Below are 25,882 nucleotides of genomic sequence, written 5' to 3' on the forward strand. Positions count from 1 at the left end.
ACTTAATTTTGGGTAGTTTTTCATCTCCGTGAGAAGCTACCGATAACGAAAAAAAATAATCTGTCCACCCTGTTTCGTACATGAATTCGAACTTCCGATAGAAAGAGATGTCAATATTTATTCTCTTCATGCTGTATTATTTTTGATAGGGTTTTTATGTGAGTATAAAGGAGGTAAGATTTTCTTCTCTGTTTTACGCACAAATTGAGGAGAAACTCTGTTGGAGTAAAGAGAGTTTCCTGGCCTGTCAATTTTGATAGCAACAGCAAACGGAAAACTAAAGGTGTTGCTGCTGACACGCGTTTTACAGGTTTTTATTCCAGTTAATTGTAATTAATGAAATATATTTGTTTTATTTAATGTTCGGTAGCCCGTGTATGGCAGACGTATACACAGTTTGCTGAAAGCTGCTGATTCCAGAGAACCATGTTTGTTTTATATGAAACTCCAGCTGGATATGCTATATTCAAGGTAAAATTGTACCTTTTTTTGTAATTGCATATTTGTTGTAATAGTTTAGTATGTGGTTTGTGCTGGTTAAGTTTAAAAGCATACATAAATTTAAGGAAAGTTACAAAATCAATGAATATTGGGATTTTGTTGGAAACGTGATTTAATAAGCTATACATAAAATCAAAACATTCCTTATTTATACGGTTAGTGAAAACAAAATCATTTTATTCCTTGATCCGGTTGATACGAAAAAAGAAGCTAAATTTGACATGTTTGCTGATAAATGTAATTTGCGTGGGCCATAAACGTAATAATCAGGTTATTTTGAACCGTGCACGTGCAGTCACATCGAAAAAGCGTTTTATAAAAATAATGTTTAATATCTGGTTTTACTTGCAGCTTCTGGACGAAAAAAAACTCCAGGAAATCGATAACCTCTATTTGGAATTCGAATCTCCAGAAAAGGCCAACAAGGTGTAAGTATATATATATCTTCCTTAATCCGTCCTTTTTTCTTCAAACCGATGATCCGTTCCGCATATCCATTTAAGAAAATATGGTATACGCTTTTATTGATCCATCGAAAAGTAAATATAAACCCTTCACTCAGCATTGTGTTAGTCAAAAATGTTGATTTTGATTTATAAACATTAACCTTTCCATAAATGTAATTTTCTCGACCATGCGTTTGAAGTAGGGGTGTTCTAATAAAAGCATAAGTCACATCTTTGCTTGATTTCCTATTAAAATAGGGCTACATTGAACCAACGAGAAATGTAAATTTCACCAGATAAATCAGGTGACCTTTAAAAAATATGAATCCATTAAAAAATACATGTTGCACATCAAATTCAATGGCATGGTAATGAATTCCGGTAGATTGACTGATGGGGATCAAGTATACTGGTAAATGTTAGGTGTAACTGTCGTGGCGTATTCGTTAATTCAGTTTGTTAGTTGTTGAGAGATGGAAATACGCGTTTGTTATTGCTACTTGGTTTGGAATTTTGTGCGTAAGTTTAATGAATATTAAACTAATTAATCCTATGGCCTCATTGGGGAAGTCGAAAAGAAGCGTTTTTTGTATGAAAAGTCGTTAAGATTAGTTGCATACATGCTTGGCATACACAGTTTTGGTCACGAACTGCTAATTTGCTAATAACTTTGCATACAGTTGACGTAACATAGTTCTTTTTGAAGTAGTAGACAGAATAGAGTTTAAGCTTTTTATAGATACGTAAAAAAACAGTAGACTTTAATTCTAGTAATAAATGAAGTGCTCGCTGCATATCTCGGACTTTAAGTGTAAAAAATCATTGATGTTGATTCAAATGTGTACTGTGTATTTATGTACTCTTTGCATATCTATAGTAAACTATGATTCTAATCTATCAATTTAAAGAAAAACAGTTTTAAACAACTGAGTGAAAAGTTATTAACAAATGAGCTGTTGGTGTCTACAACTGTGTATGTCAAGCATGGTTGCATAATGTGAACCCTTGAATTGCAATCCATATATAATAAACAAATACCATAAACGAACGTTAACCCGGATAGTAGAACAATCCCTCAAATGGTTTGGATGGTATCCCGAACGGTTCTGTGACACTACCCCGAATGTCACTACCCCGAACGCCGTTACCCCGAACGGTACACTACCCCGAACGCCGTTACCCCGAATAGTACACAACCCCGAATGACCATTACCCCGAATCCATTTCCTAAAGCTGTTTATTTTACTAATTATCTTTAGTTGGTTAAACACTGGTGCTATATTGTAATTAGAACAAAAAGTTAAACCTATGTATTAATTAACAACAGGGCGATTCCCGTCAAAAAGTCGAAGTGTTCGACGTTGTTTTCGTAGCTTCGAACAAGCTTTTCCAACTGCTCATCTCGCTGGATATCCTTTTTGCGTCGCTTAGTGGGTGGTTCGCCATTCAAAACGCGCAAAACTTCTACATTTGTGTTCCGCTCTTCTAACTTAAATTGACTCAAAACAGTATAGAAAGATGGGTTTTCTCTTTTCAATAACCCATTCCATTTAGAATGCCAGCCTTCGAGGTTATTAGATGTACGTTGTATATTAATCTCGGACGTTCTGATAGACAGACCACAGTGCGGGAGGGAATACTGGTCTACGCATGTTCTTCCTCTTGGCTGGTCCATGCACGTACGTATCATTGAAGTAGCGGAAGAAGTCTTTCATTACTTGGGGGCAACGTTTTTCCAGCTTATCAAATGCCGTTGGAACTTCTTGCGGTGGCAAGAAGGCTAAGGCTGTGACCTGCTTAAATGACAGCTCGGTTATCTTATCGTTACCATAATTCCGTTTCAGCCCCATTTGCTGTAACTTGCGGAACAGGCTTTGGTTAAAGTGAAAGTAACATCCGTGCATCGCTGTCCCAGGGAATGCTGCTTTGGCAGCATTAATTGCTGCAAGCTCAAAATCGATGAGGATTACTGCTGGATCTAACTCCATGTCATTTGCCTCCGCTATTTCACACAGTTCGGTAAACGCAGCACTATAGGTGCTCTCGTTTTTCTTAGGTAATAGCATGTACACTAAAGGAATGAACCTTCGAGAATTTGATTCACCAATATTGGCATGGATGGTGAAAATCTGCTTGAAGCTTCGCGGAGCAGTGATGAACGTACCATCCATGATCCAAACTGAAGCCTTTGAAATAAGGTTTAGCTGTTTTGGTGAAACGAAAATCAATATAGTGCCTTCGTCAGTCTTTTTTACACGCTGCAAGAACTGTTCGCCATCGGTAGTCGTTCGATATATTTCGTCGATGTCATCAAAATCATCTATGTCCACGGGATCGTTTGATGTATCTCCTTTTCTGCGTCGTTGAATAATTTTACGTTGGGCGTTTCGACTTATTGAAGCTTGAACCTATGAAAGGTTTTAATTCGGTTAGGTAAATTTGAAAATAATAACATTTGGGGTTATTCCGAGAGCCGAAGCGATTTTCGTCGTGGTGACGTGACTCTCCATTTGATTTGCAGAGAGACACGTCACCAAAACGTGACTTTTCTCACTTCGCTAGTGACAATAATCACTTCGACTCTCGGAATAACCCCTATTATATGAAGGGAAATTTGTGTCTGTATAGCATATACTCACATATGAGATCAAATTAACATTATTAAAATAATCAAAAAAAAATATATTACATATTTAAATAATTTAGACAAAATTATTGATTCTATGACATTTGGTGGTAAACTATTTCACGGTGTAGGCGGTTCTTTGTTAAATGTACAGAGTTTCTTTTATTAGTTAATTAATCAAAAAAGTTAATTCTTCTTTGGTAAGTTCCAACCGGTGTTATCCTTAGATTAAAACCCGATCAAGAACGTCCAACTGGTTTGATGTTGATACCGGAATTAATCAATACGATACTAAAAAAACATTTTGCAGATCATCCAATCAGGGTCGGCCTAACTATTAATGGGGTACCGCCTTTGGCATAAATCCACTTGGCATAACATAACTTAGCATGATGGTCGTTTGGCATAAAGGTCATTTGGTATAAAAGACGTTTGGTTATAATTATAACAAAAATAATACTACACACATTCATTACAATATTTGATAAATAGCTACACTGACGCTCAAACCATACTGACATTTCCGCCCAACTGGCATACTTTCAACAGAGATTTTCCCTTCTTTCAAACATGAGCTGTTCTTTCGAGTTTTATTGCTGCAGTAATTATTGGCGCTTTCTCACTGATCCTTATTTGTCGTGCAATGAATTAATCGAAAATTCTTTATTTATAATTACCTAACGAAATGTGTGATGCTTCCAATTTAACCATTTAAACCGCATTGAAATTTAAACGTATTCAATTGTTTTATGCCAGATTACTATCAAATGAAATGACCTTTATGCCAAATGCGGTAGCCCCCAGTCAATTCAGGTTGAAGCTAGTCGGTGTAACGGTTCTATCACATTCCCCAGAAAAGTATGCCATGTATTAGATTGATTATTTTTTGTTTATTATAGTCACTCCTGGAATCTTCCTTCGCATATATAAAAAGAAGAGAAAAACTTCTTAATGGGTCAAGGGGTTTTAGGAGACCTTAATGGATCAAAGGGTTTTCCCTTGTTTGAAAATATAAGAAAAGGAAATAATTAATTCTTTGGATATACGATAAAGAAGGGAATATTTCCTTCTTTGCATATGTATAAAAGAGAACATCATTAATTCGTTAAATATATGATAAAGAAGGGAATATTCCCTTCTTTGAAAATATAACAAAAGGAAATAATTAATTCTTTGGATATACGATAAAGAAGGAAATATTCCCTTCTTTGAATTTATAACAATATAAAATGACAAAAAAAAAAGTGATAAATTACTAATTTCATCATCTTTTCTGGGGAATGGTACATTCTGGGGAATGTTATAGAATCGGTGTAACTGGTATTATTAGCAGAAAAAACAAGCAGATTTTTTTCCAAAGGGATTATAATCCTTCACGCAGCGATCTGGGTGTATGAGATTCACATCTTCTGCATTGAAGTTTCCCTCTTTAGTGACACTTCAACAAATGGATTGAAAATATAATAATATTCCTTCATAATCGAATATTCTAAGATGAGAATATTCCCATTTTCCTTCTGAAAGAACTGCTCATATTCAAAAGAAGGAGAAATATCCAATAAAGATTTCTTTTCCCTTAATTTCTTCATGAGCTGTTCTTTCGTATTAAATTGAACCATAGTTCATGAAAAGAAGAAAAAATATCCATTTATTTTCTAAAATTACTTATTATTATTTTTAATCATGTTCTGGTCCAATTAAGTTTGAAAGAATAGCTCATGATCAAAAGAAGGAAAAAATTCCAATTACTGTTTATTAAATTACTTTTTCTCCTTCTACAATTACATTCCAGTGTTTAAAAGTATGAAAACCTCAAAACTCCAAAGAACTGCTCATGTCTAAAAAAAGGAAGAATTTCTGTTCTTATACATCCAACTGGTGAACATAAAATAATCATATCGCAAACAACTAAATCATTCAAATCAACATTACCAATAGTTGGAGACTTCGTCATCTGTCCGATGGTGGTATTACTTTGCGTGGAATATGTGACTGAAGTGAAAAAGTAAATTATCGATAGATGAGTTTAACCTGCGTTTTTTTGTTTGAAATTAATAAACAATATGATAAAACGGAAAACATCTCACATTTACGGTTATCCACGAAGTTATTAACCGCAAATGTTATTGGATCAAAATTTTACATACTGAGTATAATAGTTGAATATACTGTTTGAAAATGCAAAAAAAGTTATCAATATTCCACGCGCACAGTTAAGGGGGTGGAAATGAGGGATATTCACGCAGGGGGAGCTGTGGTTGCTAGCTGTGGAGCTACCTAAAAACTTATCGAAAAAAGTCCAAATAAAGTGTTTACCTACCTCTGGTGAAACCGCCACCGACACTTGGCGTATGATTTTCCCTGGTTTGTCTGTTGTTTCCATAGCTCTTTGTGTGATCTTTGATCTATAATCAGAGGAAGCAATCCTCAATGACGATGGCTCGTGATTATGCTCCTTTTTAACCATAATTTCAATCCTCTTGTCACTTTTCCGTGTGATGGCTCGACTTCCACATGGTCCAGCTAATCCTGGAGTTCTACGGAACTCGCAATCCCAATATTTGGCCTCTTCTGTCTAAAATTAATCATGATACATTTTACTACGTGAAAGCACCGAAGAAAGTTCATAATGGATAAATGTACTGTTACTTACTGTTTTGTTGAGATGATATGAAAACCCGTTGTGGCATAATTTAAGTTTTCCTTTCACAGTTCGGATCAGTTTTATATCATTAGTCCCTGATGACATAACCTCATTAGACGTAGCGTGGCTCTTTGCATTGTGAATGCCTTTGTTCTTTGCAGTCTGAGAACTGTTTTGAGCTTCACGACGAACAATCTTACGTCTCTTGAATCGACGTTGGCTGCATGATGGCTGTCCTGGCGAATTTGGGATTTCATCAGATGATAGATGTTTGGTCGTTGATGCCATAACCTCATCAGACTCAGCGTGACTCTTCTCATTGTGACTGGTTTTGTTCTTTGCGCTATCGATTTCGTCAGGTGATCGATGTTTAGTCGTCAATGATATCATTTCATCGGAGTCTAATTCGGATTCATACGTTTGTACAACGTTGCGCTTGAATACATGCCTTGGTTTATGCATCTTTTTACGACTGGGTGTTGACTCTTCGGATGAACTTGAGAAATTATCATAGTTTCCCGACTCGCTTTCCGATGGCAAATTGTCACCAGAATCCGATAATTGTGATACTAAGCGACGTTTGAGTGTAGATGTGTCCTTGCTGGTTGATGGTATCTGGGCATCTCCGGAAAAAAATGATTGGTCGATTTAATTTAAATTGGGTTTGGGTGATTAATGTTTTCGATCCAGATGTTTCGACATCAGAAAACCCATAAAAATCTTCAGAATCACTTGACTTCATTATCAGCACTGAAAAATTCTCACGAGAAAAGTACCACGCTTCTCCACTGAACGTTATAAAATGACAATTGAACCAGGCAGCATGCTTCTATTGCACCCCATTCATACTGCACTAATAGTATCATAACCTATACATCAAGTTTTCACTGGAAATAATATGTATGACATTTGATGTCAAGATAGTTCACTTTATATGACTGTATGTACTATGGTTCAAGATTATAGTCAATGTTTGCTATAAATAACAAAACGACGCATTTCCCTGTTCGATTGACTCGGATGCGCTCGCTCGCTCGCTCATTTTGGATAAAATGTATAAAGATTTATTAACTACAATGTGTAAAATTTATCGCGAAAATTATTATTGTGAGGATCCGCTTTTCTTAGTTCAAGATATTTGTGGACCTGTTTATTTGTGGCCCCAGTTTATTAAAAAGATAATCGCATCAAAAACATTGTGCTATAATGAGCGTCTAAAATTAACCACGTTTCTATACGTGAATGGATGGAGAGATCCGACAAGCTGGCTCAAGTTCATTGTTCGAATAAAAGGACCTAGTTTCGTGAAGTATGAAAAGGAAATACAAGGTTTGTATCAGTATTATCAGCAGGAAAATATACAATGCAAATATTTTTCATTTTGTGTTGTACATAAAATGTATGAATATCTCAACGGTGTTCCAAGAAACAAATCAAATAATGATGAATAATAAATGAACTGAAAACAAGCATACTGGTTTTGGATTATTATTCTATATATAAAAATGAAAATGCTTTAAACGGCTCAATACATTAATATAGGGAAAAGAGGGGCATAGTGAGCATCCTGTGCTTTGGGAATGGGTTTCTAGCTACTCGAAGCAAATTAATTGGTAGTTGGGTTAATCTCATATTAAATCTTCCATTTGCATGGTTTGAAATTTAAGGTGGGTTGCCATCTGCTCACTATGCTCAATATCTAGTAAGAAAATAGCCAAGGTTGAAAAATTCCTAACTTTTTTTTTCGTGGATGTGGCATTCGGGGAAATGTAGCACAATCCTTATCCTTTTAATCGCATGCTGTTCTTCCGTTTGTCTTAATTTCGGGGTTATGGTCATTCGGGGTAATGGCCATTCGGGGTAGTAGGACATTCGGGGTAGTAGCTTTCGGGGTAACGGCGTTCGGGGTAGTGACATTCGGGGTAGTGACATTTGGGGTAGTGTCACAGAATCATCCCGAACACGTTGTTCTTATGGTTAATTATATTAAGGATATCCAAAACAAATTGAATTACAACAAACGGACGTCTATTGGTAATATGATGTCCTCTTCGACGTGATCGTTGGAGAAAAATAAATGTAAGAATCAAAACTTTTTTTTAAATAAAGCAGAGGCATTCCACGAAGGTTCGCAAATCGATCCTGACTGATCATTTCCAATTACGCTGAAACTTTGCACAGTTGTTCTTTTTTAGTAAGGATGCCAATTTGTGTTATCAGTTCTTCAAATTGAATCACGACTACTTTTTGAAAAGGGCCTGTGTAAAAATAGTACTAATGAGTTTAAAAATATATATTACCGAAACGCTTTGTTCGATTGATTTGGTGTTCTCAGCAAAGATGTAGATATTATTTTGGCAATTGTGTTAAAAATATACACTGTAAAAAATTTCGTTTGTTCCAATGAAAAAAATTATATTTGTTACTAAAAAAGTTAATTTCTCTAAAAGTACAAGTTCGCTTTAAACCTTATTGAAGCTCATAATGTTTGCTACAAACTGGCAAAGTTTGGTGATGGTAAACTCAAAAACAAAAAAAGTTATGGTTTTTTTAAATTTTCACGATTTTTACATTTTCATTAAAAACACATGTTTTTTAACCGTGAATTGCATTTTAATTTTACACAACTTTCTCCAAGACACCATAGCAATCAAGCAAGCCGTTTTTGCAATGTTAAAATGTTTATTTTATAAGCGCTTTTCTACACAGGTCCTATTGGAAAAGTAGTCGGGGTTCGCTATTACAATTTGTAATAGCGAATCCCGACTACTTTTTTATTTTCAAATTTCAACTTAAATCCACAAAATACATTTTTCTGCTCTTTTTTACTTTTTTTATTCGGAAACCTTATGGACAGATTATACATAATTTATTTTCATTGTAATACACTTACTTTCTATTTTTATTTACATCACTTATTAAAAACATTGAATTTTTTGGCATCATTATCATTACAGTTTGGCTTTAATTTCATTTTCTGAAACAGGAATGAAAGAATGAAACTTTTGAGTTCCTAGAATTATTTTTGCATTATTATATTGCTCGTTGAGGTGTAAAGCCATACTTTCGTATTCCTCTGTTGTAGCAAAACTAAATGATAATTTTGTTAATTCTTCTTCTTTTCGATTATTTGCCCAATTATGTTCACGTTCTTTGGGTAAACTTGCTCTAGTAGCCATGCGTTTTATTGTACCTCCAATAGCGTCACAAGGACCTTTCCCATGTGATGTTGCAAAGAAATGCCATTCGGCTTCAATTCCATACTTTGATTTAAATTTAATGTTTTAGGCTAGCACACAAGACGCGGCTCCATCGGACATAAAATAAATCTTGTTGATATTTTTACTTTGGTTAATGCGTAAAAAAAACTTATCATTTTAGAAATAAATAAGTTAACAGCCACTGAGTCATGCCTTAACTCTTCAGAAATTATAATAAAACTTAAATGTTTAACTTACATATTTTCTCTGAAATATATAACAAATGGATGAATGGTAGCTGCTTGTTGGACATTCTAGTGATGAGACTGAACTTCATCATGTAAGGGAAATGTTGACTTCGGCAATACCTTAACCTATTATTGTCAGGGGGGTAAACAAGTCCTAGAGCACTCAAATTTGGCCAATAGATGCTCTGAAACACAATGTATCCTCATGCCAAAATTGAGCTCTCAAGGACGTTGCTTACCCCCCTGACGATAATAGGTAAAGGTATTGCCGAAGCCAACATTTCCCCTAAAACAAAGCTGTAGTTTTCGGAAAAATCGCAAGTAACTAAAAATTCACCTTCTCGCAAATTATTTCGTGTAGTTTTCAAAAAATTAGATTGCTGTGTTTTTATGAAATCATGTGGTATCAAACTTGTCAATTTCAGGCAGAAAAATGAAACAAACTCGACTGCAGGCTTTACAGTAGTTTCTTAATCACATCTATCCGTAGTAACCCACTGTTCAAATGAAAGCTGATGAATGCATTTTTCCTCTAATTGTTTTAATAAAAATGTTTTCTAATGCGGAAGAGTCTGGACAATCTTCACAACACCGTAGATAGCAATATGTTGTCTTGTTTTCACAATGTAGGCTGTCAGTGAACGTTTTTACATCATTTAAATGGTTAAGCTTTTTCAAACTGTGTAAAATTAGATTGATGTTTTCATGCGTTGTGCACACGCAAACATTGTGGGTTCCAGAGCTGGTTAAAAGTTTACATTGCTTAGGGCGGATTTTTGCAAATGAAGATAATCCAATTTTTACATTGCAGTGAATTTCATTGAATCGTTTATAAGCTTCTCTCAAAGTCATCATTAGTAATCTTTTTTGAATGGCTTGTCGTTTTCTTCCTTTCTGCACAGACACATAAAATTTATGACTGCCAATTTTGTTTCATCACATTTTAATACATTACAAAAACGGCTTGCTTGATTGCTATGGTGTCTTCGAAAAAGTTGTGCAAAATTAAAATGCGATTCTTAAAAAAATATACACGGTTGAAAAACATGTGTTTTTAATGAAAATGTAAAAATCGTGAAATTTCAAAAAATCCTAACTTTTTTGTTTTTGAGTTTACCGTCACCAAACTTTGCCAGTTTGTAGCAAACATTATGAGCTTCAATAAGGTTTAAACGTAAATTGTACTTTTTGAGAAATTAACTTTTTTAGTAACAAATATAATTTTTTTAATTGAAACAAACGAAATTTTTTACAGGCACCAAATCAATCCAACAAACCGTTTCAGCAATATATGTTTTTCTAACTCATTAGTACTATTTTTACACAGGCCCTGTTAGAAAAGTAGTCGTGATTCAATTTGAAGAACTGATAACACAAATTGTAAACTTATAAGATAAATAAAATAAATAAATGAAATACCCATGCGTTTTTATTTGCATCTTACATTTATTACTTTCGATCGTCTTTAATAATAATAATTTGTACATAAACCTTTTCGTTGAATATATTTTCATTTGATGAACTTTTGATTGGCATGTTTTTATATGTGCGTTTTTCGTCATTCGAAAATAGTTTTGCTGATATTTTATTTTCGGAAATCGGAACAATACAGTGATATTTTCTTGTAGCTGGGATCGTTTTGGCCTTTTCAAAAATGCTTTTCCATTCTGCAGCAGTTCGTATTCCTTTTGTGACACAAAACAAAATGACATTTTTGTTAAATAATCATTACTCTTCTGGTTAGCCCATGCATATAACTCTGCTGTACTTGTGATTGGATGTTCGTGTTCTACAGCCACACTTGCGTTCCTTGCCATTCATTTTAATGTGCCACCAATCGCGTCACATGGTCCCTTGCCATGCGAAGTTGCAAAAAAGTACCATTCAACTTCAAACTTCAACTTCGTTTTAAATTTACAAAGACTTGCAAAATTTTTGCAATTTTTATATTGGGATGCAGCTCCATCAGACATAAACATCGCTTTTTTTACTTGTATTTTTGTTTGCAAAAAGGTCAGTAATTTTGAAATAAATACTTGCACCGCTATTGTATCGTGTTTTAAAACTTCAAACGATCAAACTTAAATTTTGAATTATACCTGATTCTGAATAATAAATGCAAAAAAGATAGCTTGTTGATTATTCCAGTAACTACTTTGGGCAGCATCTTGAAGAACAACTATTTTCGGAAAAATCACAAATTATGACAACTTCTCCATTTTTAAGAGTATTTTTTTGTATTTCTCTAGTAAAACTAGACTGCTGAGTTTTAATATAATCATGGGATACCAGTTTTTCCAACTTTTCGCAAAAATAAGGAACAAATCCATCTACTGGTTTTAAAAGATTCTTTAAACTACATCGATCAGTTGAAACCCATTGTTCAAAACATATTTCAGACATACCCTGTTCCTCGAATTTTTCTGAAAAACTTCTTTCAAAATCTGAGAGACCTGCAACGTTCGCATTCGCGGAGATAACAATGTTTAGTTCTGGATGATGAGCTGAATAATATTTCTTCAAAATAATGGTTGAAATCTTTTTCGAATGAATATTTTCTAAGACAATGAAGCATTAAATTAATATTTTCATGGATGGTACAAACACAAATATTGTGAGAACCTGAACTACCAAGTAATTTGCAATGCTTTGGTTTTAGTGCTGCAAATGAACTAAATCCAATGCTATTTTTACTAACTTCTTGAAATTTAATAAAAGCTTCTCGCAATGTACAAACTAAAAGTCGCTTTTGAATATGAATCTTCTTACCTTCCTTCTTCACTGAAACGTAATCGTTTAGTCCTGGCGTGGCTCTGCTTAAAGGGTGTCCACGATGAAATTGCCACACACAAAATTGATTCGCAAAATTCGAGTTTTCATCCGATTGCCATCAAATTTTCAGGGATTGAGAAATAACTATTAAACTTCATTTTACCATTTTACTCGTATTTTATTTACAGTCCATACGCAAATGCCCGCACCTTGGCCTTAACCCCGGCCATAAGATTCTGCACAACCTGTGAATCAACCGTTTTTTGCATGTAAACCCATACTTTCTTCAGTTCCTCGACTGTCTTCACTACCTTAGGTCGTTTAAGAAGGTGCTGCTTCATAATCGCCCAGTACTTCTCGATGGGGAGGAGCTCCGGAGTGTTGGGAGGGTTGAACATTTTCGGCACGAAATTGACCTTATTGTCCGCATACCACTTCAGCACGTCCTTGGAGTAGTGGCATGAGGCCAAATCCGGCCAGAAGATTGTTGGGACGTTGTGGGCCTTCAGGAGAGGAAGCAGCTGCTTCTGGAGGCACTCTTTTATGTACACCTGTCCGTTCATCGTGTCCTGGGTCACGAAAGGTGCACTCCGCTTCCCGCACGTGCAGATGGCTTGCCAAACCAGGAATTTCTTCGCAAATTTGGACATCTTCTGAGTGCGGACATGCTCCGGAACGCTGAACTTATCCTTGGCCGTGAAAAACAGGTTGCCGGGGATCTGTTTGAAGTCGGCCTTCACATATGTTTCGTCGTCCATGATGCAGCATTCAACTTTCGTCAGCATGTTGAGGTACAACTTCCTGGCACGGGTTTTGGCGGACTTGTTCTGCTTCTCGTCGCGATTAGGGGCCTTTTGTACCTTGAACGTTCGAGCCCAGCCTTAGTTTTGGCCTTCTGGACAAAACTTTGGCTTAGGTGCAGCTTCTTAGCCACATCCCTAACGGAGGCGTTCGGATTTCGGTTGAAGGCCCCAACTACGCGGTTGTGATTTTTGGTGTTGTACGGAATACTTTTTCCTTCACTTCTGGGCTTCCGATCGGTGGTCAACCGTTCCTCGAACCGCTTAATCACTCGCGACACCGTGGAATTCGCGATTCCCAACGTTTAAGCGATGGAACGATGTGAGAGATCCTTGTTCTCGTGATGAATGCGCAAGATTTTATCACGCACGAGCTGTTCTTTCGACTCCATTTCCGCGAGTTTTGATCACAGGACTTTAAAACTTGCAGGATGTAAATAATGCACTATGAACTAAATCCACCCAAATTTTCATTAAATTCTACCAAACGGTTAAAAAGTTAGAGCAATTTCATAGTGTGGCAATTTCATCGTGGACACCCTTTATACTAATTATTTCATTCTAATTCCATGAAAATTGCGGGAGCACAAAAGTTCCAGAAATTTAGAAAAACTTCGAAAACTTCACAGAAGGACAGTGGTATTCAGAAACATTTCGAGAACTTCATAGGAAAAATTTGGGAAGTTCTCAGAATAGTCCATTTCATATTCAACGAAAATTTCGATGAAGCTATCCTCCGAATACAATTTTCTTTTAGTTTTTTATCGGAATTACCTTGAAATTCTCCACAATAAGACATCCTTTGGAAAGATTATCAGAATATTCATTGAATTCATTTCAGATTTCCTTTTGAATCTCATTCCTTCCCTAAGAATTCTACTCACATTGAAAGTCTCCTAAGAATTCATTGGCATTTCTACTCACAATTTCCTTAATTTAATTTAATTTCTCATAATTTGTTTGGAAAACTCTCCTGAATTTATTTCCAAATTCCTTTGAAGATGTCCTGGAGTTATGATCAGATTTAATTGTAATCTTTTTTTCTTTTCTTTTTTTTTGTGATTTTTAGCCGTAGGCTAGTTCATCACATCAGTTTAATTGTAATCTTTCTTTTAGTATTTTCAAAAAAAAATCGAAGTACTTATGCTCCGAATTTGTTTTCTCCCACACACTTTATGAAATTATTCTCAGAATGCCCTTGGAATTTTCCTTTGAAGTTCACAGGAGTTGTGCTCCTCAGAAATTCCTAAGAGTTTTCAATAAAATTTATTTTTAATTCAATTCAGGGTCACTTTTTAGTCACTATTTTTACAACTATCAGTCACTATTTAGTCACTTATATTTTCAACATGGTCACTAAAATCACTATTTTTTACAGCAGTGATGGCTACCAGCCCTCACGCTAACTTGAAAGTACTCATTAATGAGTAAAAAAGACCCATTTTGAAGAAAAGTGGCTTAACTCATTAATGATTAAACAATTTTACCCATTAATGAGTATCTGATACCCATTAATGATTAACAATTACTCATTAATGGGTAACAGATACTCATTAATGGGTAAAAAATTTACTCATTTAATGAGTTAAGCCACTTTTCTTCAAAATGGGTATTTTTCAACCATTAATGGGTACTTTCAAGTTAGCGTGCTGGTATCTGTTACTCATCAAGGCATACATTTTATTCATTTTTGTACTAGAAATTACTCATAAATGTGTAAAATTTTAGTCATTTTATGGGTAGTCCCATTTTCTTTCAAAATGAAAGAGTTTTTTGCGATTACCATGTAAAGGATTCAATTTGGACTATAAAGTATGCATATACGGCTAAAACGGGACTACACCTAAAATGTGTGTATTTTTTACACCTTTTATTAGTATCTGTTACTCATAAATGCATAATATATTTTTTTTCATTTTTGTACATACTAGCAATTACTCATAAATGTGTAAAATTTTAGTCATTTTGAGTAGCCGCTTTCTTTCAAAAATGTGTACTTGATAGTCATTAAAGAGTTGCGATTACCATGTAAATAAATTTTGAAGCTATCTGTAATAATAACATTCCGTTTGGTGTTAAACTACGCAATATTAAGAAATACTAAGTGCGGGTTGTGCTTAATATGCCGGGAATGGGATAGTTAACTCTATTGCTTAATTTTCGAAAAGAGCGAATGCTTCCGTTATGGCATGTGTCCTGTTGTGTGTTCGGTTATGACATTTGGGAATATCATTTACCATGAAAGGGTGCGTGGGATGGAGTCAGGTGGCCGTGATGGAAGTACTCACACTAAACAAAATATATTTTAGACAGGAGGCTAATCTCGGAATGAAGCATTTTTATCACAGAAAATTGTTACTTAAAATGGACGAAGACATGATTGATATTGTAAGACAATGTAGAAAGCTAGCATAATCAGGAGATATAGAGACATTTTACTTTTAGGCGGGCCCGCATAGGAAGTCAACTAGGTTTTAAATATGTAGAATAAATCTCCCATTTACATTCACATACCTGTTTGTATTAAATCTTTTATAGCTTGAACTAATGATTTTTTTTTTGACGAGGACTACGTCTTTAATTTCTATACTGGGGGTCACATTAAAAAAAATCAAAATTCAGCCATGTAACGAAAAATCGTAAACACGGACGCAACGATAGAGCGCAAATCCAACAACAGCACAGTGTGCTCAATGCTCGGTTGATCGACCAATGAAATGAAGGGAGGAGATAAGCAGCGATAATAAAAACTCTTGTAAAATCGTTTTCTTCGCCATTTGCTTTCGAGCAACGACGACGACAAAAGCACCCACATCGACCGGAGGAAAGGCTTCCCGCAATAGAAAGCATGACTAGGTAGGCCACCGTCATCCGGTCGGCATGGACTTGTACTGGTGTGGCCACCATTTGAAAAACAACCGGCCCTTTTCAGGACCACCAATTCAAAAACAGAAAGAGTTAAGAACTAAATGAACTACATATTTGTTCCGTCCACTAGCGGTCCTACGTCAAACTTCCGTTCGTGCCCCTAGACACAGACCCTTCTAATTTTTTTTATTAACTACTAGCTGAGTGTGCCCGGTCTTGCTCGGGATTTAATATTAGCTTGAGTTTATGCGCCGATTTAAAAAAAGCATGCTATATTGTACGTAGCCCCCCCCCCCCCTATTATCTAAGGGGCTACCCCCTATGATTATCTCCTTATACCCCCACACTCGCCCCCACATGCCTAATTTGGTTCCATTTGCTTGATTAGTTCTCGAGTTATGCAGAAATTTCTGTTTAATTTGTATGGAAGCCCCCCCTTACAGAAGGGGAGGGGTCTCGAATCATCCTAAGAACCTTCCACGGCCCCAAAAACCCCTGTATACAAATTTTCACGCCAATCGGTTCAGTAGTTTCCGAGTCTATAAGGGTCAGACAGACAGACAGACAGACAGAAATCCATTTTTATATATATATAGATAGATAGAAGATAGATTTGATAATAAGAGCTTTGTAATATTTCATCCTTTTCCTTTTTTTAAACAGTTAAATATAGTTAGACTTTAATCTTTCTCTAATAGTGATTATTCGTTTCGAGATAGTTCAGATCGTAGTAAAAACTATTGAATGTTGGCGGCAAAAAAAAACAGAAATTTTAATTCAAATAATTTTCAATAACTATTATTTTATTGTTACTTAGCATTTGCAAGTCGTTTTAGGCATTTTTTGTTCATTTTCAACATTCTGTAGCGCATTACGTTTTGAACGTAAGTTTGATTTTTTTTTTGTCATGTGTTTTTTTTTTGCGGATTTGAAAATTTACATAGTTAATTACTATTTTTCTTGTTGTTATTATTCTTATAGTTGTTAGGTAGGGTTAACTAGCCCATTTCCGGCCTATTAAGCACAACCCGCACTTAGTCTTTCTCATTTTAGCGCAGTTTAGCACCAAACGGAATGTTATTATTACTTATGGCTTTCAAATTTATTTACCCGTGATTACCTCTCACCCCAGCAGGCCTGGGTTCAATCCCAGTCGGCGCCGCCGGGATGTTCTGAGGCATAACATCTCTGATCACGCCTTCCTTCGGATGGGAAGTAAGGCCGTTGGTCCCCGGTTCATGAGTTGATGGGTCGATAGGTAGGGTCCAGGTGTGGGAGCTGCCTTCCTGGCACGTCGGTAGCATTGGTGCTCAGCACGGAAAACAAGATCGACGGAAAAAACAAACCAAAGGAAAAAAAAAAAAAAATATTTACCTTTCCGTAAGATTTGATAAAGAGAAGCTTTTTTTTGTTTGTTAATTTATTTGATAAGGCTCAACCGAATTAACTTTACAGAGCCGAGAATTCTTGGTCACTATAAAATACATCTTAAAATTATAGTCAAAAGGTACAACACAATAAACACTTTATCTTCCGCTATCCAAAAAGCCTCCTCCATCAGAACTGGAGCCGCTTCCAGTAGTTTCATTGTATGGCAAATTGTTGTACGCCAACGAGGGTCAGAGCGTGGTCAGCACTCACATCACGAAACGATTGCTTTCCAAAGTCGACGACGCATCGACCGAAAGAACTGCTGATGAAGAACAATGAGGAGGACCACACAATGGTTGCTGCCGAGAAAACAGACGATCGCGTAGCACACATCGAGAGTAGCCTGCTTTTGTCGACAGCCGAGTGAACACTCCTAAAGAGAAGCTAATCGTTGAGATATTGTCAAAAGTCTAACACTGCTTCTTGACGCCAAACTCGGCCTAACGCAATGAAACACCATTGAAAAGCCAATGAATTCACTTCGGCCTATCGGATGAAGATAAAACATGATTCGGTCGAAGCGCTTCTTTTGTTTATGGGAATAATGGGTGCAAACCTTAATATCACGCGTTCTCATTGACTTCGTTCGGTAGCTTATAAACTAAAATATCGTACCAAACGCATAATTGACTTGTTAACTCTGAAATCATGGATTTATTTGAAGTTTTCTGCTCGATAGGCCCAAAATGGGCGATTAGGCAGAAGTAGTTCTCTACCCTACTATCTATCCATTAAACTTTGCACAGTGGCGTTATCGTAACCAGTGAGGTACAACCGAGGTGCGATTATTGCTAGTTGATAAGTATCTATCCATTATTAGGTTTTTCTTTTCTTTTCAACTATTGTTTAGATTAACGGCGTCGGTGGTGTAGTGGTATGCGTGATTGCCTCTTGTCCCAAAAGGCCTGGGTTCAATTCCAGTCGGCGGCGCCGGGATTTTCTGGGGCATAAAATCTCTGATCATGGAAGTAAGTCGTTGTTCCCAGGTCTATGAGTTGATGGGTCGACAGGTGTGTGAGCTGCCTCCCTGGTGTCGGAGCATTGTTACTCATACGGAAAACAAGATCGACGGAAAAAATCAAGGAAAAAAATGTTGTTGAATCTGTCCTTGTAGTTTTTTTGTGTTTTCTGTTTATTTTCAACTACAAACTACTAGGCATGACTCTAGACTACTAGACTCAAAACTGACATACTCACACCAAGTATGTCATCGACAAAGCGTTCAGAAATCTTGGCTTTGTCTTCCGCTTCGTAATAACCTTATACTAAGACTGCCTCTACGTCGCACAAATTATGGAGCGTACGGAACGATTTGCGGACTGCAGAGAACATTCAACAGAATTGCATCTGTTTTCGACTTTCATCTCTCCCGTGATGCGCTTCGTCGAAAGTTTTCTTCTGTTTATCGCCGGCAGGAGTAACTGACTATAAGATATATGTTTTTTAATGTTTTTTTTTTATGTTATGACCATGCTTGAATGAATTTTTTTACCATAGTTGATAAGGTTAAAATCATTGGGGCTTCATCCAGCCTGTTGATGTAAAACAACAATAAACAATAAACAGATTACTAAGAACTTCACATACATTTACTGCTTGAAATCGCTCTATTGCTCTCTCGTGCGATCTACGTTGGAATACTGCTCTGCAGTCTGGAGCCCGAACTCCAATAATGGGGCCGAGCGAATTGAATCTGTGCAACGACGTTTTCTTCGCTTCGCGCTCCGTAAGTTGCTTTGGAGATACCCACTTCGTCTTCCAAGCTACGAGAATCGCTGCCAATTGATCAATGTCGAGCCCTTATGTATCAGAAGAGATGTTTTCGTCGCCTGCAAGGAAGAATAGAAGCAATTCTGCAACAAGTGAACATTAATTCTCAACCTCGATCACTACGCAACAGTCTTATGCTAAGACTTCCACTTCGCATTCGCTAAGATGATATCGCATTTTCCAGTTGAGGGAATTGTAGAATATACAGTAACGTTTTTCTATTGATGGCGATTTTGGGTACGACGAACTCTAGGGCATCGTCTGGTAGATCAGCTGTTATGCCTTGTTCTTGAAGCATGGCTTTGATTGTTGTTATTTCATGAAAACTTAGGATCTTACTGTTTGTGATTGAAGCTTTTGACCAAATTATTGCATCTTGAATTTGCTCGAGTAAATTATTAATGACATCTGTGTTTAAAATTGTCGTTATTGTTTCTATCTCGTTTAGAAGTAATTGATTTGAGTTAACTCTTTCGGAAATAATATTTACGTTTTCCGCGAGTTTCTGCATTCTTTGATTGCATTTCCATCAGATTTTTTTTCTTATTTTCTGCTTCAATCAACATTTTGGTAAAAGTAGAACAATGCTGTGCTTTACTTTCTTTTCACCAACCGAGAACCAGGAAATACCTTAAAGTTAATATTTCCGCTACGTTCCTTCGTTTCTACTGCGTACTGATATAACGTACCATTAATAAAAGTGGGTCATAAACACTTGGTCTCCACCACATGACTTTAATCCGATATCCGTGATTGTTGAATATTTTCAAGACATGCTTATCAATATCAACCAAAACTGAAGAATGAACAATGCTCCAGAATTCTCTGTTTAGATCAACACTCTCTCTAATAACAATTATTTATTCAGTTTATAAAAAAATATTTTTCATACGAAATAAACGACTATCTTTTGAATATTCATCGTACACTACCACGATTAATTAGCTTTCTCCGAATAGTGCGCGAATCAGTGAAAAATCAACCAGTTAAAACATCCCACAAAAAAGCACTTGAATATGAGAATTCTTATCTTTTAAAACAACCTCAAAACAATTGTTAACGCAGAGAAATGATTTTTAAATTCAAATGGATATATTTTTGGCTCAGGGCCTAATATAGTTTTGTTATTGATTCAAATATATTATTCGGCTAATTCAAAGAAAAATATTTTTGAATCAACAAACCGGTTGTAGAGTCAATACTCTGTTTGTTGATTCTAAAAACCATTTTGTTTATTTAAAAATATGTTTTGTTGAATTAGTGGTACAATATGTTTGAATCAATAACAAAGTACATTAAGCCCTGAAACAAAAATCCATTTTTCTGCGTGTTGTTGTGACCACAAAGTATTATAATATTTACCAACTACACTGGAGTCGCTTTTTACGTGGGGGGTACGTGCCGCGTAAAAAAAACTACCGAGATTTTGATTTTTCATGTGCCTAAATATTTTTTTATAAATCGGATTTTGATGCCATTCGTAATTATAGCATGCTATGGTCCATATAGACATATTTTAAAAATTTCTGTATTTACACCAAAAATTGTGATTTTTTAAAAGTATGCCATTCGATTACCTATGCTATAGCTTGAAACGGCCAGCGGCGAACAATATTTCATATTTTAAATAATATGAGTCAAGAATATTTTTTCTAGACAGGGTGAAATGGGCACATACAAAAATGGTGCACATTAGTTGCAATATCCACTTTGCGATTCCTGCGGTAGTTGTTCTATCTATTCCAATGGTGGTTTTTGTAGATATGCTCATTATTCTCCATGGGGGTGCTCAACTCGCCCGTACCTCTAAAATATCGTACCGTTGTTCATCAATCTGAAAACTGTATTTTTACAGGTCAAAATCAACTAATTTCACACTGAACCATCATGTCATAAACGAATAGCATTATATTGAAGTATAGAAGCCTTAAAATTTTAAATTTTGTTGCTTTAAGGCACCAAAAAATGTGTACATTGCTTAAGGTGTTCATTATGCCGCTTCCCCCCACATAAATATTCTCCTGACTGTCGCAGAAAATCAAGAGCGCTAGGTTTATCAACATAACATGTTCTTTTTTTTTCATTATAGAGTCAAGTTAAAGCATTTTGAAAAATTTGCTGATACAACTGAAGCACTATCTGCTGCCACGGCTGCGGTTGAAGGGAAACTTTCTAAACCGCTCAAGAAAACCCTTAAAAAGCTCGTATCTGATGATGTTCAAAATCAGTTGCTTGTAGCCGATGCAAAATTAGGAAGTGCCATCAAGGATAAACTGGCCTTGCAATGTGTATCCAATACCGCTGTTCAAGAGCTAATGCGCTGCATTCGTTCTCAATCGGAAAGTTTGCTTTCTGGATTGCCCAAAAAGGAGATGGCCGCAATGGCTTTGGGTTTGGCTCATTCATTGTCTCGGTATAAGCTAAAATTCTCACCGGATAAGATTGACACCATGATTGTGCAGGCGCAATGCCTTCTAGATGATCTAGATAAGGAGCTGAATAATTACATGATGCGCGCTAGAGAATGGTAAGTTTCTTATTTGCAAATATTAACCATATGTGTACTGTCGCAATTCGCATAACAGTGTCATGCCCTGTGGAATTCTTATTTACAAGGATTTGATACGCGAACAGCGGCAATATGCAACAAAACCATCTATATTCATCTTAATTCTATGAGTACGTTTTATATGATGTCTGTGCTTTGCAAATGGACATCTAAATATGTCCTTTATTGATAAAAGCGTTTTGTACTGATGATGTACTCCGATATTATAAAAGTTCTATTGATACATCGTTTAAATAAGATCAATGTCGCTTTTCCAGGTTTGGTTGGCATTTTCCAGAACTAGGAAAAATTCTGACGGATAATATTGCGTTTATTAAAACCATAAAACTAGTTGGAACTCGTGACAACATGGCCACCACGGATCTCTCTGATATCTTGCCCGACGAGTTGGAAGAAAAGGTTAAAGAAGCAGCGGAAATTTCCATGGGAACAGAAATTTCGGAAGAAGATATTGTAAATATACAAAACTTGTGCGATGAAATCCTATCCATCAATGAGTATCGTACACATTTATACGATTACCTGAAGACACGGATGATGGCCATGGCTCCAAATTTGACAGTGTTGGTTGGAGAAACCATTGGAGCACGTCTCATCGCACATGCCGGGTCGCTGGTAAATCTGGCTAAACATCCTGCGTCGACTGTGCAGATTTTAGGTAATTAAATGATGCCCATTCGGTGTGTACACTAGTCAGATAAAAGTAGTTTTTTCCCTATTTATGTATTATTTATTAAGTGAGCATATTATCTTTTTGTTTTGTGTTTATCGAATTAATATCAGATTAATTCTAATAAATAATATAAATTTTATCGACTCCAGTATATTGAGGATACAGTACTTTGTTATTTATCCATTTAAGCCAAGGCTGATAACAGCAACGTCAATATAAACCATACATATAAAGGATCCAGAGTTTAATGGTTTTTCTTCAACTTTCTTCTAGGTGCCGAAAAGGCTCTATTCCGAGCACTTAAAACTAAGAAAGACACTCCCAAGTACGGTATCATTTTTCATGCTAGTTTGATTGGTTCAGCTAGTGCCAAAAATAAAGGCAAAATTTCCCGATCGTTAGCGGCCAAAGCCTCTCTAGCAACACGTGTCGATGCCTTCGGCGAAGATGTGACTATGGAGTTAGGTACTGAACACCGTGCAAAACTGGAAATGCGTTTACGTATGCTGGAAGAAGGCAATCTGTCGCGACTTTCTGGTACCGGCAAAGCTAAGTCTAAGCTAGAAAAGTACCACTCTAAAAGCGAGGTAAAGGTATTCAAAATCGGGGAAGACAGCACTCTTCCCATCGGTAAGAAACGCAAGCTTTCAGAAGGTATTGAAATTGGTGACGAAGTCGAGGATGAACCATCAGACAAATCGATTGCTGGAGAGTCATCTAAGACGAAAAAGAAAAAGAAGCAGAAGGTAAGTAGCAATTTATGCTTAGCGACAAAAAATTAAACAAAATATCGTTCTAATTTCAAGGACGTTGAAAGTGCTCAAGCTTTGATGACAGTAAAAACTGAAGACGAAGAAATTGTACACACCGAGAAAAAGAAAAAGCCGCAAGAAGCAGAAAAAGCATTAATGCACGAGGAAGTCTCCCAGGAAGAAATCACTGAGACGCCAAAATCGGAAAAGAAAAAGAAGAAGAAGAAATCGAAGGAATAAAGTTTCATACAGTTACATTCATACACATTTTGTTCGTACGTTTACGGGTTGTTATCACAGCCTATGCTTCAAATTTAAGCCTTTCGTTCATACCAAAACGCTTCATTTTAGGCTTCTATAATGAAGCCCCGGACTTGCAGGAACTTCTGTTTGACGCGCCTTATTCAGCTTAATCTTTTTTATTTTGGCTCTGGATCTCGTCCGGCAAAAAGACGTTTTGAGAGACAGTCGTCTGCGAGCGATCAATTTAGGTATGTACGTTGTACTCATGCATGGAAATTCATTTTTTTGCTCTGGTTCGTCATGCATAAGAGATACAGATTTGAGTTTTTAACAAAAGTTGTAGCTAATAACAAAACCTACAAAAGCTCTATACATTATTTTGCGGAATGAACGATGATGAATGATGAAAAAAGTTAGAGGCAAATGAATGTAAATGATTTCCCATGCCTGGTTGTACTTAAAAAAATGTGGATGTAATTTTTGAATTGCCCCTAAAACATTTAATTAAAAAATATAAACTTTCTAGCGGTTGAAATTAAATTAAGGAAAGTTAGACCCTCTGAATTAATAGTAAAGAAAAGTATCTCAAACTTAAATGCAGACCGCCACCACATCCCTGGCAAGACTAGCACTCGCTGAAGCCGTCACCGATGGTGGTGGTGTTAGTGTTAACTAACTTAAAAGCTACATTCATGTGTGCTGCATGGTTAAAAGTTTTTAATGGTGTAGTAATGCTGCAATCACATTCAATTATAATGCACTTCATTTCAAAAGCAAATGTTCTTTATGTCGAAAGTAACATTCGCACCTATACGAGAAAAATAAAGTTTTGTTTTGACGAACGAAAAGTTATTCCTATTTCCAATCTGTTGGCGCGTTTACCGTGGCCCAACTCCGGTGGGTGGGAAGTGAACTGTATTTCTGTCGGATTGAAACATTCAACGCACTAATCAAATTATCACCTTAACACTACTTTTATTCTAACTAGTTCACTATTTCTCTACAGATTGCTTTCTTACTTCACTTGATGTAACTTGGATGGTGGTCGGAATAATACTTAAAAAAAACGATGTGTGACGATCGTTTGCGTTGTGTTTTGGAAGCTACTATAGCTTGTTTCGCACGGAACATACTCCGCCCGATTGATTCGTAGACATCACTCAGGGTTGGTGGCTCGTTGTCCTCAATCGGTAAAACTGCGATCCGGTTGATCGGTCGTCGGTAGGTAGCTCCGTTAGACGACACATCGATGGCTCGGACCAATCCATCTGGCCCTGGGAATACCTGCATGATGCGGCCTAGCTTCCAGTTAAGCGGTGGTTGATTTTTGTCCTCCAGTAGAACTACCATTCCTGGGCGAAGGTTGGTTGTCGTCTTGGTATTCTTTGACCTCGGTTGAAGGCTGCACAAATAATCTCTGGACCAAGATTTCCAGAAATCCTCACGCATCTTCTGTAGATGTTGCCATCTTTTTAGACGATTAATTTGGATGTCTTCAAGGGATGGTTTTTTTTTTATATATCTTTATTAAGGAGACTTTAGCCGTTGGCTGGCTCGTCTCCGACTTCAAGGGATGGTTCCGGAACGGCTTTAAGTGGTCTACCAATCAAGTAATGAACTGGCGTAATTACCTCTATGTCGACTGGATCGGAGGAAATCGAAAACAGTGGCATAGAGTTGAGAACTGCTTCGATTTCGGTGAGTATGGTTGTTAGCTCTTGAAATGACAATTTGGAATAGCCAACCACTCTGCCAAATGTCTCTTTGTCGATTTTACAGCGGCCTCCTACAAGCCACCGAACTCGGTTGCGTTCGGCTGTATGAAATGCCACTCAATCTTCTTTGGCTAACAGAAGGACTGGATACGTCCTGCGAACTGCTGATCCTGGAACTGTTGATATAGCTGGTGCAACTCGTGTTGAGCTCCCCGGAAGTTGGTGGCATTGTCAGAATGCAACTGTTGCACCATTCCTCTTCGGCTGATGAACCGTTGTAGCGCAGCTATGAAGGCGTCGGATGTGAGATCAGACACAACCTCTAGATGTACTACTTTTGTTACCATGCAAACAAATACTGCCACGTAAGCCTTGATGAGCCTGGATCGGTAATTTCCCATCTTGATCCAAACTGGGCCGGCGTAGTCGACATCAGTCACTGCAAACGGAGGTGCTGGATTTATCCTCGGTTGAGGAAGATTGCCCATCAGCTGCGTTGACATATTTGGATTTGTGCGGAAACATCTTACACAATTGCGGGTCACGTGCCGGATGGTTGAACGGGCGTTCAGCAACCAATACCTCTGGCGCATAGCAGCAATCAAGCCATTTTGCCCAAGGTGC

At 36.7% G+C, this 25,882-nt stretch overlaps 2 protein-coding genes and 1 pseudogene across 2 annotated transcripts; 2 read left to right on the forward strand and 1 right to left on the reverse strand.

Moving 5' to 3' along the window:
* Positions 1-298: 298 nt before the first annotated feature.
* On the forward strand, positions 299-23,559 carry LOC135716242 (nucleolar protein 58-like). Its single transcript, XM_065238926.1, has 6 exons — positions 299-471; positions 853-929; positions 21,396-21,833; positions 22,133-22,533; positions 22,822-23,294; positions 23,355-23,559. The coding sequence occupies exons 1-6, from the start codon at positions 427-429 to the stop codon at positions 23,538-23,540; spliced, it is 1,620 nt and encodes a 539-aa protein (XP_065094998.1). The 5' UTR covers positions 299-426; the 3' UTR covers positions 23,541-23,559.
* On the reverse strand, positions 4,484-7,873 carry LOC135716244 (uncharacterized). The gene is made up of 2 exons (XM_065238928.1): positions 6,227-7,873; positions 4,484-6,148 (listed from the first exon to the last, which is right to left on the reverse strand). Exons 1-2 carry the CDS (start codon positions 6,677-6,679, stop codon positions 5,705-5,707), a joined length of 897 nt encoding a protein of 298 aa, XP_065095000.1. The 5' UTR covers positions 6,680-7,873; the 3' UTR covers positions 4,484-5,704.
* LOC135716246 (U4 spliceosomal RNA) lies at positions 18,271-18,401 on the forward strand (annotated as a pseudogene).
* Positions 23,560-25,882: the final 2,323 nt, after the last annotated feature.

Source organism: Ochlerotatus camptorhynchus, unplaced genomic scaffold (genome assembly GCF_037179485.1).
Source record: "Ochlerotatus camptorhynchus isolate MF236.1 unplaced genomic scaffold, CSIRO-AGI_Acam_v1.1 ptg001175l, whole genome shotgun sequence".
Taxonomy (NCBI): Eukaryota; Metazoa; Arthropoda; class Insecta; order Diptera; family Culicidae; genus Ochlerotatus; species Ochlerotatus camptorhynchus.

What these genes read in the sequence shown, in the direction of transcription:
- LOC135716242 (XM_065238926.1), top strand. Translation starts at nt 427, where the DNA reads ATGTTTGTTTTATATGAAACTCCAGCTGGATATGCTATATTCAAG. An exon ending in CCAGAAAAGGCCAACAAGGT is followed by an intron (nt 930 to 21,395) that starts GTAAGTATATAT and finishes TTTTCATTATAG; the next exon opens with AGTCAAGTTAAAGCATTTTG. An exon ending in GTCGACTGTGCAGATTTTAG is followed by an intron (nt 22,534 to 22,821) that starts GTAATTAAATGA and finishes ACTTTCTTCTAG; the next exon opens with GTGCCGAAAAGGCTCTATTC.
- LOC135716244 (XM_065238928.1), bottom strand. Translation starts at nt 6,679, where the DNA reads ATGCATAAACCAAGGCATGTATTCAAGCGCAACGTTGTACAAACGTAT. An exon ending in CATATCATCTCAACAAAACA is followed by an intron (nt 6,149 to 6,226) that starts GTAAGTAACAGT and finishes GATTAATTTTAG; the next exon opens with ACAGAAGAGGCCAAATATTG.